This window comes from Lonchura striata, chromosome 5, assembly GCF_050655825.1.
Source record: "Lonchura striata isolate lonStrDom1 chromosome 5, ASM5065582v1, whole genome shotgun sequence".
NCBI lineage: Eukaryota > Metazoa > Chordata > Aves > Passeriformes > Estrildidae > Lonchura > Lonchura striata.
The window spans coordinates 17,992,102-18,004,559 of NC_140707.1; the positions used below are offsets into that span (position 1 = coordinate 17,992,102).

At 39.7% G+C, this 12,458-nt stretch overlaps 1 protein-coding gene across 14 annotated transcripts in view; it reads left to right on the top strand.

The window, feature by feature from the left end:
* The window catches only part of ANO5 (anoctamin 5), a 59,793-nt gene that overhangs the window by 35,488 nt on the left and 11,847 nt on the right, over window positions 1-12,458 (top strand). For all 14 annotated transcript variants that reach the window (XM_085579870.1, XM_085579871.1, XM_085579874.1 and 11 more), the window contains 7 exons: window positions 324-439; window positions 2,106-2,240; window positions 3,453-3,558; window positions 3,641-3,701; window positions 5,930-6,081; window positions 9,241-9,315; window positions 10,365-10,587. In XM_085579870.1, the coding sequence (XP_085435996.1) occupies window positions 324-439; window positions 2,106-2,240; window positions 3,453-3,558; window positions 3,641-3,701; window positions 5,930-6,081; window positions 9,241-9,315; window positions 10,365-10,587 (868 nt within the window). The remainder of the gene's footprint in view (window positions 1-323; window positions 440-2,105; window positions 2,241-3,452; window positions 3,559-3,640; window positions 3,702-5,929; window positions 6,082-9,240; window positions 9,316-10,364; window positions 10,588-12,458) is intronic.

Consider the following 12,458-nt stretch of genomic DNA (forward strand, 5'->3'; position numbering starts at 1 on the left):
TGACCTAAGTCCAGCGCACCAATCAGGTGAAATGTTTTTACTTTAAGACCAATGGAATTAATATTCACGTTCTCTATAAAAGAGAGAGGTACTTTTGAATAAAGATCATTCTTTGCCCTCTGAAGATGGAGTCCCTTCATTCCCATCCCTGCCTCAACAGCGACAGCGACAAAGTTCCAAATTTTTCATAGTATTTGACAGTTGAGATACCTGACAATGACCAACACCACAGTCTTAAGAGGGGTGTAGCACCACTCCTGTTTGTCTCTTTGGATGCAGTACGTGGGGCTGAGGTGTGTTCCCTTGTTGTGCTTTGCTCTCAGTGCCAGTACTGGAAGAAGGCGAGTGACCCGAACTGTGACAGCGAGCGGTACACGCTCTACATGGAGTGGGCCCGCTTCCTGCGCTTCTACAAAGAGCAGCCCCTGGATCTCATCAGGTGAGGTACTGCCTGGGGGTCTTATGTGTCCTTGCTTTTCCCTGGAATACAGTGGATAATCATCTGTAACGTGATCCTGCTAGCAATGATGCCTTGAGAAGGCTGACATAGAACAGACCCTAGACAGAGCTAAAGAATAAAGTAGGTTTTTATTAAATGGATCCACCTTGGGCAGCTCAAGAGCCCAGCCAGGGCTGCACCCAAGGTAAACCAAAATGGTCACAAAATGGACAACCGCTCACAAGGTCTCACACTTGTCTAAGGTTTGGGATGTTAGCATGTTGGAGTTAATTGTCCAATTATAACTTCAGGTTATGAAGTCCTGTTGCCCTGATTCTTAAGATTTTCTAAATCCTTCTGAGTTTACATTCTTGTAGAGAACTTTCTTACACAACTTTCTGTAAACAACCTATTGCTTTGCATTCCTCCATAGAGGCAGAGAAACTTGAGTTACTAGTAGTTTGTCCAATGTCTTTGGAGAGGTGGCACATTCACCCTCCAATCCACTGTCACCTTTGGAAAAATATAAATGCTGGAGTCAGAAAATAAACCTCCTCTTTTTCACCTTTGCAGTAACAGCAGCTCGCGTCGTGCCTTCACGTGTCCTGTAGTGACAAAGTCCCATCCTTCTTGTTTTCTCTCTTTAGTCCACATTGTTTATGCTCTTGGGCCTGAAACTTGTATAGGCTATCCTTGGTCCCCAGTTAGAGAAGGAATTGTATTATCTAACTACTTGTGAAGAGATCTTACCATCACTTAATATGAAGCTCAGAGCTACACACTAAAGCAGCACAGAATCTGAAATATATAAAAGCCAAAATTTAAGGCATCCGGAAATCTTTGCCTCTTTTAATATCCAGTGAGAACTGGATATTAATTGAGCACTATGTCCTGGGAGAGCATGACAGGGCTTTCTACTCAGAAGTGGAAAAATGCTTTATCTCAAATCAAGCCTCTTTCCATCTAGCCAGTCTTCCTGGGGTCAGGTGTATTACAGGTAATTCAGGTGTTAAAGAAACACATGCATAGAATACCTCAGATTTTTGAAACAATCTCTACAAAAAAATGTTTAAAGTTATTTGAAATGTTAAAATTTCACTGCAGATTTCACTCCAAAATTTCACTTGAAAAAGATAAAATCAGTTTGGAAGTCTGACTCTTAGTTCTAACCCCAAATTTAAACTCTCTTAAGATCTCTTTGATTCAGCTGATGTGATACAACAGAATGTTGCTTTGTTCACAGGTTACACTTCCTTGTTTGTAACACAAGTGGTTGTATTTCTGTGGATTACCTATTTGTTTTAACTGGTCAGAACAGTTGTGCTGTTTCATTTGTATAACTTCTAGGAAAAATCAGAAAGCAAGTCTTCACTTACAGTATCCTGTTGAAACGAGAAAAGAGCTATTTTAATGTTAGTTTCTGCTAGGAGGAAAAAAGGGACAAAAGAGGCAATACTTCCTGATCATTCACCTTGTTCATACAGCTTGAGTAACTTCTCACAGCCAGTTTCAGCCCTCATTTTCCACAGTACCTCAGTGCATTTATTCTTCTGTTAAAGGAGAATTTTGCCAAGGATTTCACTTTTACTCTGGCCAGTTTGCTCTATTACAGTTTTAAATTTTGCTTTGTATTCCTATTAATTGCTTTTGGTTTTTTTGTATTCAGAAAGTACTATGGTGAGAAGATTGGAATCTATTTTGCCTGGCTGGGATTTTACACTGAGATGTTATTCCTTGCAGCAGTTGTTGGCTTAATCTGTTTTCTTTATGGTTTGTTTACAATGGATGAAAATATGAGCAGGTAGGTATAATGTTGAAAATCTCCTTGGCAAAAGCTAAGCAATGTGAAAATTTTATTCCTGTAAAAAAGTTTATTCTTGTTGTTACTCAACAGGTAACAAGCTTTTAAAGCTTGTCAGAGCAGACAAATTTGTTCTTCAGCTGTCTTTATTGACTGTAAAGGTGGTGGACCACTAATGCAGAACTTGTGACTATCAATTAGTAAGACTCAACTTGTAGGTGAAAAGCAATATTTTGTTAGCCATAGCTTTCTGTATTGGAGAAGCTGCAATATATGAAGACCTGAGAGTACCCCTTAGATCTCCCAAAATTGTTTGAGTGTTTAAGCTCAACTATGTCATCTGTCTTGCAGAGCAGTCTGACCTTTTTGTGCAGGTCATGATTTGTACTAACCAAAAGCATGAGTAAAGCAGATCAGCAGTGTTCTCCCATAAAAGAGGGATCCAAGAGCTTAAAAGCCACAGTTTGGTGGGTTTTTTTGAAGCATAGTATTTGTTTTATCAGAAGTCCAAAGATTTATTGTATTCAGGGATTCGGGGTGGGGAGAGGAAAAGAGGGTTTACTTCTCGTTGCTCACTGTTTTCTGTAAGAAGGCTTCCATAAAATTTTGAGTTTTAACTATAAAAAATTACAAGTTAAAATTCTCACCTATTCTGTTGAATAATGTAATTTTGAGACTTGTATTTTATCTAGGTTAAGAATTCATCTGGGAATACTGTTATAGGTATTGAGATTTCTCTGAATACCAAAGGACTATGATAGAATTCTAAATTTTACCCACTGTCATTGAATTGAAGTAACAAATTTTACTGCTGATATCAAAGCTGAAGTGGTCTCTCTGCTTTTAGAAAGGGTGTTTTGATGTCGTTGCTAACCTAATGAGAAATAACATGGTTTATTTATATCTTGCCCAAAAGCAGTGCATGTACAGTATAGTTCTTATAGACTCCCGATTCATTGCTGGTGCAGTCAAAAAGCCATATCAAGGGAATTATTAATTCTACTCCTTGTAGCAGTTGCTTCATTCCTCATTTGCCTTACCCAGCCACTGGTTAATACCAGTGAATGTGACAAGATGTGGCATCTTTGCTGTGCAGCTGCAAATGTTGAGCTTCGAATAAATGAAGCTCCTATTTACTTTTAAATGAATTTCATTTCAAATATCTTTTAAGATGCTGTGGAAGCAGGTACTTTACAATGTTTTCCTCCTTAGCAAAGAAATCTGTGACCCTGCAATTGGAGGAGAGATCATCATGTGCCCGCTTTGTGACCGAGACTGTGAGTATTGGAGACTGAACACCACCTGCGAGTCCTCACAGGTGTGTATCTGTTTTTTTGTTCATTCCTGTTCATCCTGAAACCTGGCTTGGCACTGACCTGTTCCTGCCTGTTCTCTTGCAGTATTCCCATTTGTTTGACAACGTGGCAACTCTTTTTTTTGCCATTTTCATGGGTATATGGGGTGAGTACATTTGATAAAGTTTTATGTCAGGCAATAGGGAGATCTTGGCCAAGCTGCTGAGGGACATGGGAAGTGGGAAGAATGGCTTCACGTTAGTATCCTGCCTCAAATGCAGAAGTGATGAATGAGTGAAAATAATTTAAAAGTTACAGAGGAATTGAGACTTAAACCCAAGCAGGCATCTAGGATACCATAACCTAAGCATTGTGTACTCTTAACTGCTAAGATTTGATTCTTTCTGTAGTAACCAGAAACCTTACACAGCCCAGACAAGAGTCCTCTCTGCTCAGCCCTTCACATCATCAGTGTGTCAGGGAGGGAGTGGGCAGCTTTGTGCCCTTTCACTGGGTGGGTGATGGTCCATCACTGCCCTGTATTAGCTGCACTTCTGGGAGGGGGAAATCCATTGGGATCTACCCCAGGGAACTTCATACACTGTAGTGTGTTTTGATGATGTAGAAATAGATGGATTTCTGGCCTCTATAATCATAGTTTCACACCAATGATACCTCTTCAGACTTTTAAGAACATTGTGTTGAATACATGTTCTTTTCTTCAATTCTGTGAAGTTTTATAAATTCCAGATAGCATAGTTATTGCTTCTTATTTCCTTAAATACAATCGTCTTGTTCCTTGTTTGTATGAAATGTCATCATTAAGTGTTCAACTTGTATATAGATATTTCATTAACTCACAAAGATTCTTGTGTGCTAATAGAAAACGTGTATTTTTTACCAGTGGATCTAATCTCTCACTTTCATATAGGTTATTTAAAATCTAATAAGATTGTTGCTGTATGGCTGTTTTCCTAAACTTTTCTTGGTTTGTAAGAACTAGCATTTGTGTGACATGGATTAGTCATTCAGGAAGTACCAAAGAGTTTAGAACTGCAGAAGATAAGCTTTCCTGTCTTTGTCTAAACCATAAAACTTCCTCAGTTCAGTAAAGATCAATCAGATAACAAGATTGTTTTAAAGTAATTTGTAAAGGGCTCTTAAAATGTTATATTGTTTATATATGAAATCAATTCCCTCTAATGTCTTAAAAAATTCTTAGGCCAGCCCAACCCTTGATTGTATGAAAACCATCAGATGTTCACTGTCTTTAAAATGAACCAGGTGTCCTGGTTTAGGGCAGATTTGGGAGGAAACCTCCAAAAGGGTCCCTCTAGAAAGCAAATTCAAGTGGCCCCTCCCAGACTGAGAGACATAAATCTCCTTTGAGAAAATTGGAAAAGACTGTTTATTTAACAAACAAAGTATTCACAAGCATAAAAAATGAATAATGTTAAAGAATGGAATCTGCCATTGTTCTGAAGAGGTGGCAAATTCAGCAAGTCCTTTCCAGGGGCAGTAGCTCAGCTCACTCTGTCTCCATCAGTCCCTCCTGCACTGGAAATGCTGCATCCCAGCCCCAGTGGGCCACAGGTGTGAGCTCCAGGTGTTTCTCTGGGGTTTCAGTCCAGAGCAGGTTCAAACAGTTCCAAGAAAAAGAAAAGCCATGCTCTGGGGAACTTTTCTGCCTCAGCTAGCTAAAAAAACTGACTAAAAGCAAAGGAGAGTTTGGTCCTGCTCGCTGTCCGTGCTGCAGGCAACACGGTCTGAGAGAGAGAGAGAGCTGAAGCTCTTATCTCTGTTTTGAATACAGCTGCAATAAAATTCCACCCCTTTTCCTTCTCCCCCTTTTACTCTCAGATCTAGTTTTAAAGGCACAAACCTTATTTCTGGGCTAAACAGATGAATGAGGATACAATTCATTATCATAAAGTCACCCTAGGGACACCATGATATTAAATAAGCATCAAAAAAGCAACAGAAGTGTTGGACCATAGTACTTGAAAGCTGTTCTGCTTATTTGTTGAATATTTATGTGCTGTAGGTTTATACATAGTAATTAGTTGAATTATCAGGTTCTTTTCTTAATTCCATGTTGCTTTTTGCATACACAGAGTAGTTAATTGAACATGGTCACCATAAACATGGAAATATCCATATCTTGTCTTGGCATCTTCCTTGTCATCCACTCCTGGAATCCAATTAGCTGATATATCACTGGATCCATATTGTGGTCTTATCTGTGAACTGTAGTTGGTAGTCAGTAAAAATAAGTGAGTCACACTGTAAGGATAAATAATAAACCACAGAAAAGAAACCAGTGCAGATGTTTAACTTGGTTCATGAATTTGTTCACTTCTTCCTTAACTCTATTTTTACATTTGCAAATTGTAGTTACACTTTTCTTGGAGTTTTGGAAGAGGCGGCAAGCAAGACTGAAATATGAATGGGATTTGGTTGATTTTGAAGAGGAACAGCAACAGCTCCAGCTGAGGCCTGAGTATGAGGCAAAATGTACCCAAAAGAAGAAGAATCCTGTAACTCAGGTATGAAAATGCTGTGCTTACATGTGTGCAAATCCAGTTGTATTCTGAAAGTTTTGTAACGTGGAAATTGATATATTAAATCAGGAAAATATGGGCAAAGTTTATAGCTTTTATGTGTTTTTACAGCATCTTTCACAATTCAGAGTAGCAGTCTCTGAAACTTTCATGCCTTTAAAACCACTCATTCTTATCCCTACACAACATATGAAGAAACAGTCACTGTGATCTAAAGTGGTGAGTTGGTCTAGCTGTGGTTGGGGGAACACCAGAGGGATGAAGGTGGCCAAAGTCCTTTCTCTGAAATGTAATTGAGATGCAATTAGTGACCCCTCTTAACTCTGTTAAACACTCTATATTAATACTAAATGTTAATTGTTTTCATCTAAATTTATTTTAGGTAGGAGTTATTTGACAAACTTCAGGATCAGCTGGTTGCATTCCAACACAGTATCTACCACACCCATTCAATGTATTTTTAAATCATCTTTTCCCTTTCACGGAAGTGCTTATAAATAGCTTATTCTCGCTAGTCCTACTGAGATAACACAGTCTTCAGAAAAAAAATGGAAGCTTAGACAGAATGTGGGAAGAGTCTTTGTTCTAAAAACAGTAGCCTTGTCTTTCAGGGCTCATTTCCTCAGTCATTAGGAAATACATATCCTAATCTTATTTCTCAGGAGAGAGAGAGTTTTCCCCCATCCACATACACAGCATTAATTGTGCTGTTGTAACTAGTGCTTTGTACCTTGCACAGAGCTCTTTGATAGCAGTGCACTGTGTTTAAGAGTATCGCTCTGCTGAAGCATTACCTTCTGCATGTTCAAGGAAACAGGCTCAAGTAAATCAATTTTTATTAGTTAGCTCTCTTAATTGAAAAGACATGCCTGCCAGTTATGTATTATTTGCTGGTTTGCATGCCTGTGATGCTCAGGCTCAAACCTCCCCACCCCTTCCATGGCTGCGCAGGGCTCAGACCCTGCCAGATTGCAGTGGCTGTGCTGAGACAGTAAAAACTTAACAAGGTAGAAATCCATTTAGATTTAAGTGAAATGTGCCACTTCAAGCTTACTAAGTATGCTGTTTAGTCTAGTGACTGCAGGCCTAGCAAAACTACCCCAGCTAAAAAGAAAAAATGCAAATTTCCACACTAAAAGATAAAAAATAAAAAAGACTTCTCAGACCTTAAAACAAACAGAGCAGAGTGACCCAAGAGTTCTTTCTATGCTTTCTAACAAAAACTAAGTACAAGTGTAACTAACTAAAACTGTAATGTAAAATCAGCAAAATGAATGTGCATTAACCTATTGTGAAATTCTATGCATATAGAAATTAGGGTAATAAAAAAAAATCAAGTGTTCTCAAAAGGACACGTGTCCATCAAAGAGCAATAAATTCCGACATGCTTCCACAGCACTGTAAATAAACATACCATTCCCTACAAATCTTTGTTAGAATTGTAGGGTTTAATTTTTCATCTCATTTTGGTGCTGCAGCTGAGGGAGGGAGCAGGAGGAGCTCTGTGCAGCAGGCAGAGCCCGTGCTGCCCTGCTGAGCTCTGCAAGAGAGGCTGATCCTGTTAGGAAGGCACTGATGGGCTGACCAGGTAGCAGTGCTTGTGTACAGCATGGACCAAAACCTCTAGCCTGAGGAGGGGAATCAGCTGTACCAGAGCACAGCCAAAGGCTTGGGTGTGCTTGTATATTGTCCTGAGGGAGAAAAAGTTGTGTCTCTAAATTAATCCAAATCCCTTAGTTGAGATAGGGGTTTGTGAACTTTATTTAGGAAGTAGAAATGGACTCTAATACTCTTATCTCAATGTGAGATACTGCACTCCTCTGTACTTTCTAAGTATGCATTAACAATTGCCATAAAAATTCAATGACTATACAAGCCTTTATATTACAACATTACAATTTACTGTCTCAGTGGTTTTTCAGAGGCTTTTTTGCAGAAGGGTTTATCGGTGATCCTTATCAGTACCCAATTAATTATAGGCTAACCTGTACAGGTAATAGTGATTTCCTTCTGTTAGAGCATGTCCTATAGTGAACACATGAAAGGTCAGTGCAGTTACTTCTGCAGGAACCAATAAGGCTGTGTGGGTACAGGACAGTGACTTTGTGTCCCACAGCTGGTTTTGCCTCACTCAGAAAATTATTTCATCATTATTCATGATTCAAAGTTTTAAGTGCACTGAAACCAAAATTGCTGATCTTGAGGCTATCATGAGCATACTTGTTCATGGTGCTAAGCTGTCTAACAAGATCATAGCTAAAATCTGGGTTTGCTGATCACAATAGAATTGTAATCTACATAATGAAACATTTGATTCAAACTTCGGCTCTGTCATTGCACATTACTGCCTATATTACATTTGGGATTGCAGCTTCTGTAGTACACAGTGCCACTTTGCTGAAGAGGAGTCTAAGCATTCTACAGTGCCTTGTCCTACAGATTTATCAAATTGAGGTTATTTTTCACTATATCTTCTTCCACTGGCATTAGTTTTTAAAGAGAAGATTGCTTCATAGAACATGTACTCTGATATTTTAAGAACTAGAATTGGTTGCATAAGCTGTGTGAGCATTGAAAATTGTTCATGTGTTGTCTGGGGATACTGGCATGACCCAGTTGCCTGGTGCTGCAGCAGAGCTTGGCAGCTGCATTCAGCCATTTCATAAACTAAAAAAAACAAATAAAATTGAAGGAGTGGAGAAAAACAATGTCTGACTAGCACATCCAAATGACAAATTTTAAGCAATCTTGGCATGAAGAATTTATAAAATTGGAGTCCTGTTGTGGACTCAGAGCTGTTTGGCAGCTAACCTAGCATTACAGTAATAGTTGTGGCCTGCTTCTCTCAGGAAGTTGGTCTTTTTCCTTTAGCTGCTGATTGATTTTGTAAAAGTTTAACCATTCTTTCCAGGTACTGTCTTGTAGCAGTTTTATGGCAGCTTCTGTCCTGATCATTTTGCCCTGCCCCATCCACCCCCTGCCATGCCCCAAGTTATGTTCTGTGCCATTTGAGAGGGGCAGGGTTCTGGATGGTTTCCCTGGAATGTGAACACTTTTCACACAGTTGGTGAGAGCTCTGTGTGCTGCTGGAAGTTCCAGTAAGATATGGGAATAACTGAACTGTGCTGTACTTGACTGTTTCAGGAGATGGAGCCTTACTTGCCTTTAACCAGCCAGGCTGTGCGATTCTGCATCTCAGGAGCTACAGTGTTGTTCTGGGTGAGCACCTTTTTGAATCGTCATTTTGACATGTATCCGAGATGCTGTTCATTACTAATCATCACCTTAACACAAATTAGTTTTAATCATGATGTTAACACATGATTTTATTGCTGTTCTGCACATTTCATGCTGTCATTTAAAACACTTCCATTCTGATAATTTTATTTTTAAAAGGGCAGTGGAAATCTGTCATTAATTAGTCATTTGATTGGACATTTTAGCATAGGGGTAACTTTCTCTGTGACTTACTTGATGTTGACAGACATACCAAAAATATTGTGGTAAGGCAAACAAAAAAAAGAATTCACAACAATGAATGCAGAGTGATATTCAGAGTGGACAGTTTAATCTGACTTGTCTTTTCCATCTCCTGTCTATACTTTTCTGCACTTTCTCAGATATTGGTAGTAGGTTGTCAGCTTTTCTTATGTTAACAAAATAATTTTGTTGGTTTTAATGTATACAATATAACAAAGTATTTTGCCTGTGTACTTTGTGTTTCAGTGCTGCTGAACTCATACCCCCAAAGAATAAAATTTTAAAAATATAAAGCATGATGGTTTACTGTGGCAAGCACATTTTTTTCTTTCTCAAGATTCTTTATAGAAGTGTACAGAGTGAAATGAAAGAAAAAACAATTTCTGTTTTTATTCTTTGTTTTTCCTATGTGGAATGTGTTTAGAAAATTGCTTACCTGAAGTGAGTACTTAATTAAGTTCTAGTGAGGATTGTTTGAGCCTGATGGCCAATCCAATCCACCTGTGTCTAAACTCTCAAGAGAAAGTCACAAGTTGTGTTAGAATTAGAAATAAAGTCAGAGAAAGTAGTATATAGTTTTAGTATCCTCCTTTTATATAGTATATGAATGTATTTTAGCATAGTTATAATAAAGAAATAATTCAGCCTTCTAAATTAAGTCAGACGTTGTCTGACGTTAGTTTTACCTGCATTTACAGTAGTTTCCACGCTGTGTTTGAAGCTGCCTGCATGTAGCTGTGGTGTGCAGTGCTAAGCTGGCAGTGCATTGCCCTGTCCCTGCCCCGCAGGTGTCCCTGATCATCGCCAGCATGATCGCCGTGATCGTGTACCGCCTGGCCGTCTACGCCGCCTTCGCCAGCCTGATGGAGAACACGCAGACGCTGCAGCCCATCAGCGGCCTGCTCACCCCGCAGCTGGCGACCTCGGTCACCGCCTCCTGCCTCAACTTCGTCATCATCATGGTCCTGAACTTCTTCTACGAGAGAATCGCCATCTGGATCACTGACATGGGTGAGCTGGGCTGCCTGGAGGCACAGCTTGGAAGGAATCCTTGGTGGTTCCGTTGCACACCAGCAAGGTGTTCCGGCTGTTCTCAGCCCAGGCACAGTGCGAGCTCTGTAGCTCACAGTAGCTTGCAGCAATGACTCAGGAGTATCCATGCCATACTGAATGTTTTCCCAGCGTTTCAGTAATTCTCCGATGTCACTGTCGAGGCAGGACGGGAATGAGAAGACTGACTCAGAAGGCTGTGAGAGTAAAACTCCGATTTATTCAAAATACACTGCTCTTTTATGCAGAGCTCCACAAGGACCAAATCCATTGATTCTGAAGTGAAAACAACCCACAGCATTGGTGCAAAGTGCTTGATGCACAGTGATAGAACTTAACTATAAACAATGTGAAAAATGAGAGAGATAAAGAATTATTTACATTCTTCTCCAACTCTTTCCCAGGCCTCTGCCTGGCTAGAAACTCTCAGTTTCTTCCTTTGACTGAATCTGAGTCCCACACTCCTAATCTAGTTTCTCTTCATATAATGCTTGTTTATATTAGAGACAATCACAGACCTGAACATAGTCACTTGAATCACATCTTGAGTCACCTAAGCAATATCAGACTGCCTTGAGCTAGCAGTATTTCAGTTAAAAATCCTGCAAATATATTTGAAAAAATAAATCATAGCTGTCTTTACAAGAAAAAAGGACAAATCACTACTCTTAGTCTGGGGAAAATGGTGGGATGAAATAGTTCATTTTCCATGTTTTTCTGAGCATTGTTTCCTTCAGCTCTGGCTGTACAGATTTGGAGTTACAAAGATGAAAGGCATAGGTTGAGCAGGATGAGAAGCTGTGCCCAAGATGTGCTATTGTGGCAGTAGCTATTGATAGAGCAGTACCCCTGCTTCCGAGCTGGCGGCCCAGAAAGAGGGCCTGCTTTTGTCGTGTATTTTATGTTTGACTTCTGCTTGCATGCTGGAAATTCCTAAGAGCCTTTGTTAGATTTTTTTTAAATTTTACTTCATTTTATTTGTCCTTAATGATTTAGAGATAGAAGTCCCTGAAGGTGTTTAATAGGAAGAAATAATTGCAGAATACATTCAGCTTGGGGTGGGGAGCTGAAAATATTAGGTAATTGCAGTTTGTGCACTTGTCATAAAAACGGTTGATTTTTTTTGAGATCTTGCAAGCAGAGTCAAGAGTTGAAAGGTGTTCCTTGCAGAATCTTAAAAGGATGTTGCATTTGGTTTATTTTGATTTACCATGGACCATCTCTGAGATCTGTATTGCTTATCTTTTTTGGCCAAATCAGACCAAACTGAAACAGAAAAAGTAGTAACTAAAATTGCCCCTAACAAACACAGAAACAAACAGAAATCATAATTTTTTAAATCTTTCCTGAGGAGCAAGAATTGTAAGCGTGAAGGCTCAGCGGTGTTATTTTGCTGATTTGCAAGTGTGGATAATGATTTCTCAAGTGGCAGCACCACCTGGGGCTGTGGGTTCCAGGGGGAGCATGCCAGGTCACTGGTGTGAGCAGGACTGCTGCCCTGCTCGGGTGGCCTGGGTGTCAGAAGTGTCTGCCCAGACTTCATTCATCTCGAGCTCCTTGAAAGGGTTAGGCCAGATTTGGTGTTCAGACAAGCAGGATGATCTGCCTCTGGTGCTCTGAACATTGTGTGCCTCACATCAGTATTTTAACAACTCACTGAAAGTAAAAACATTATAGGGAGCTGCAAGCTAGGCAGGCTGCCTCACCTGAGAGCTGCCTCTTGTGTCCTACACTCTGATGTCAGGTTCCCAGTAAATGCCTCATGTTCTTCTGGCATGCAGACTTACACCAAGCTTGGAAAGTTTACTCAGTTACATGAAACAACTTTACAA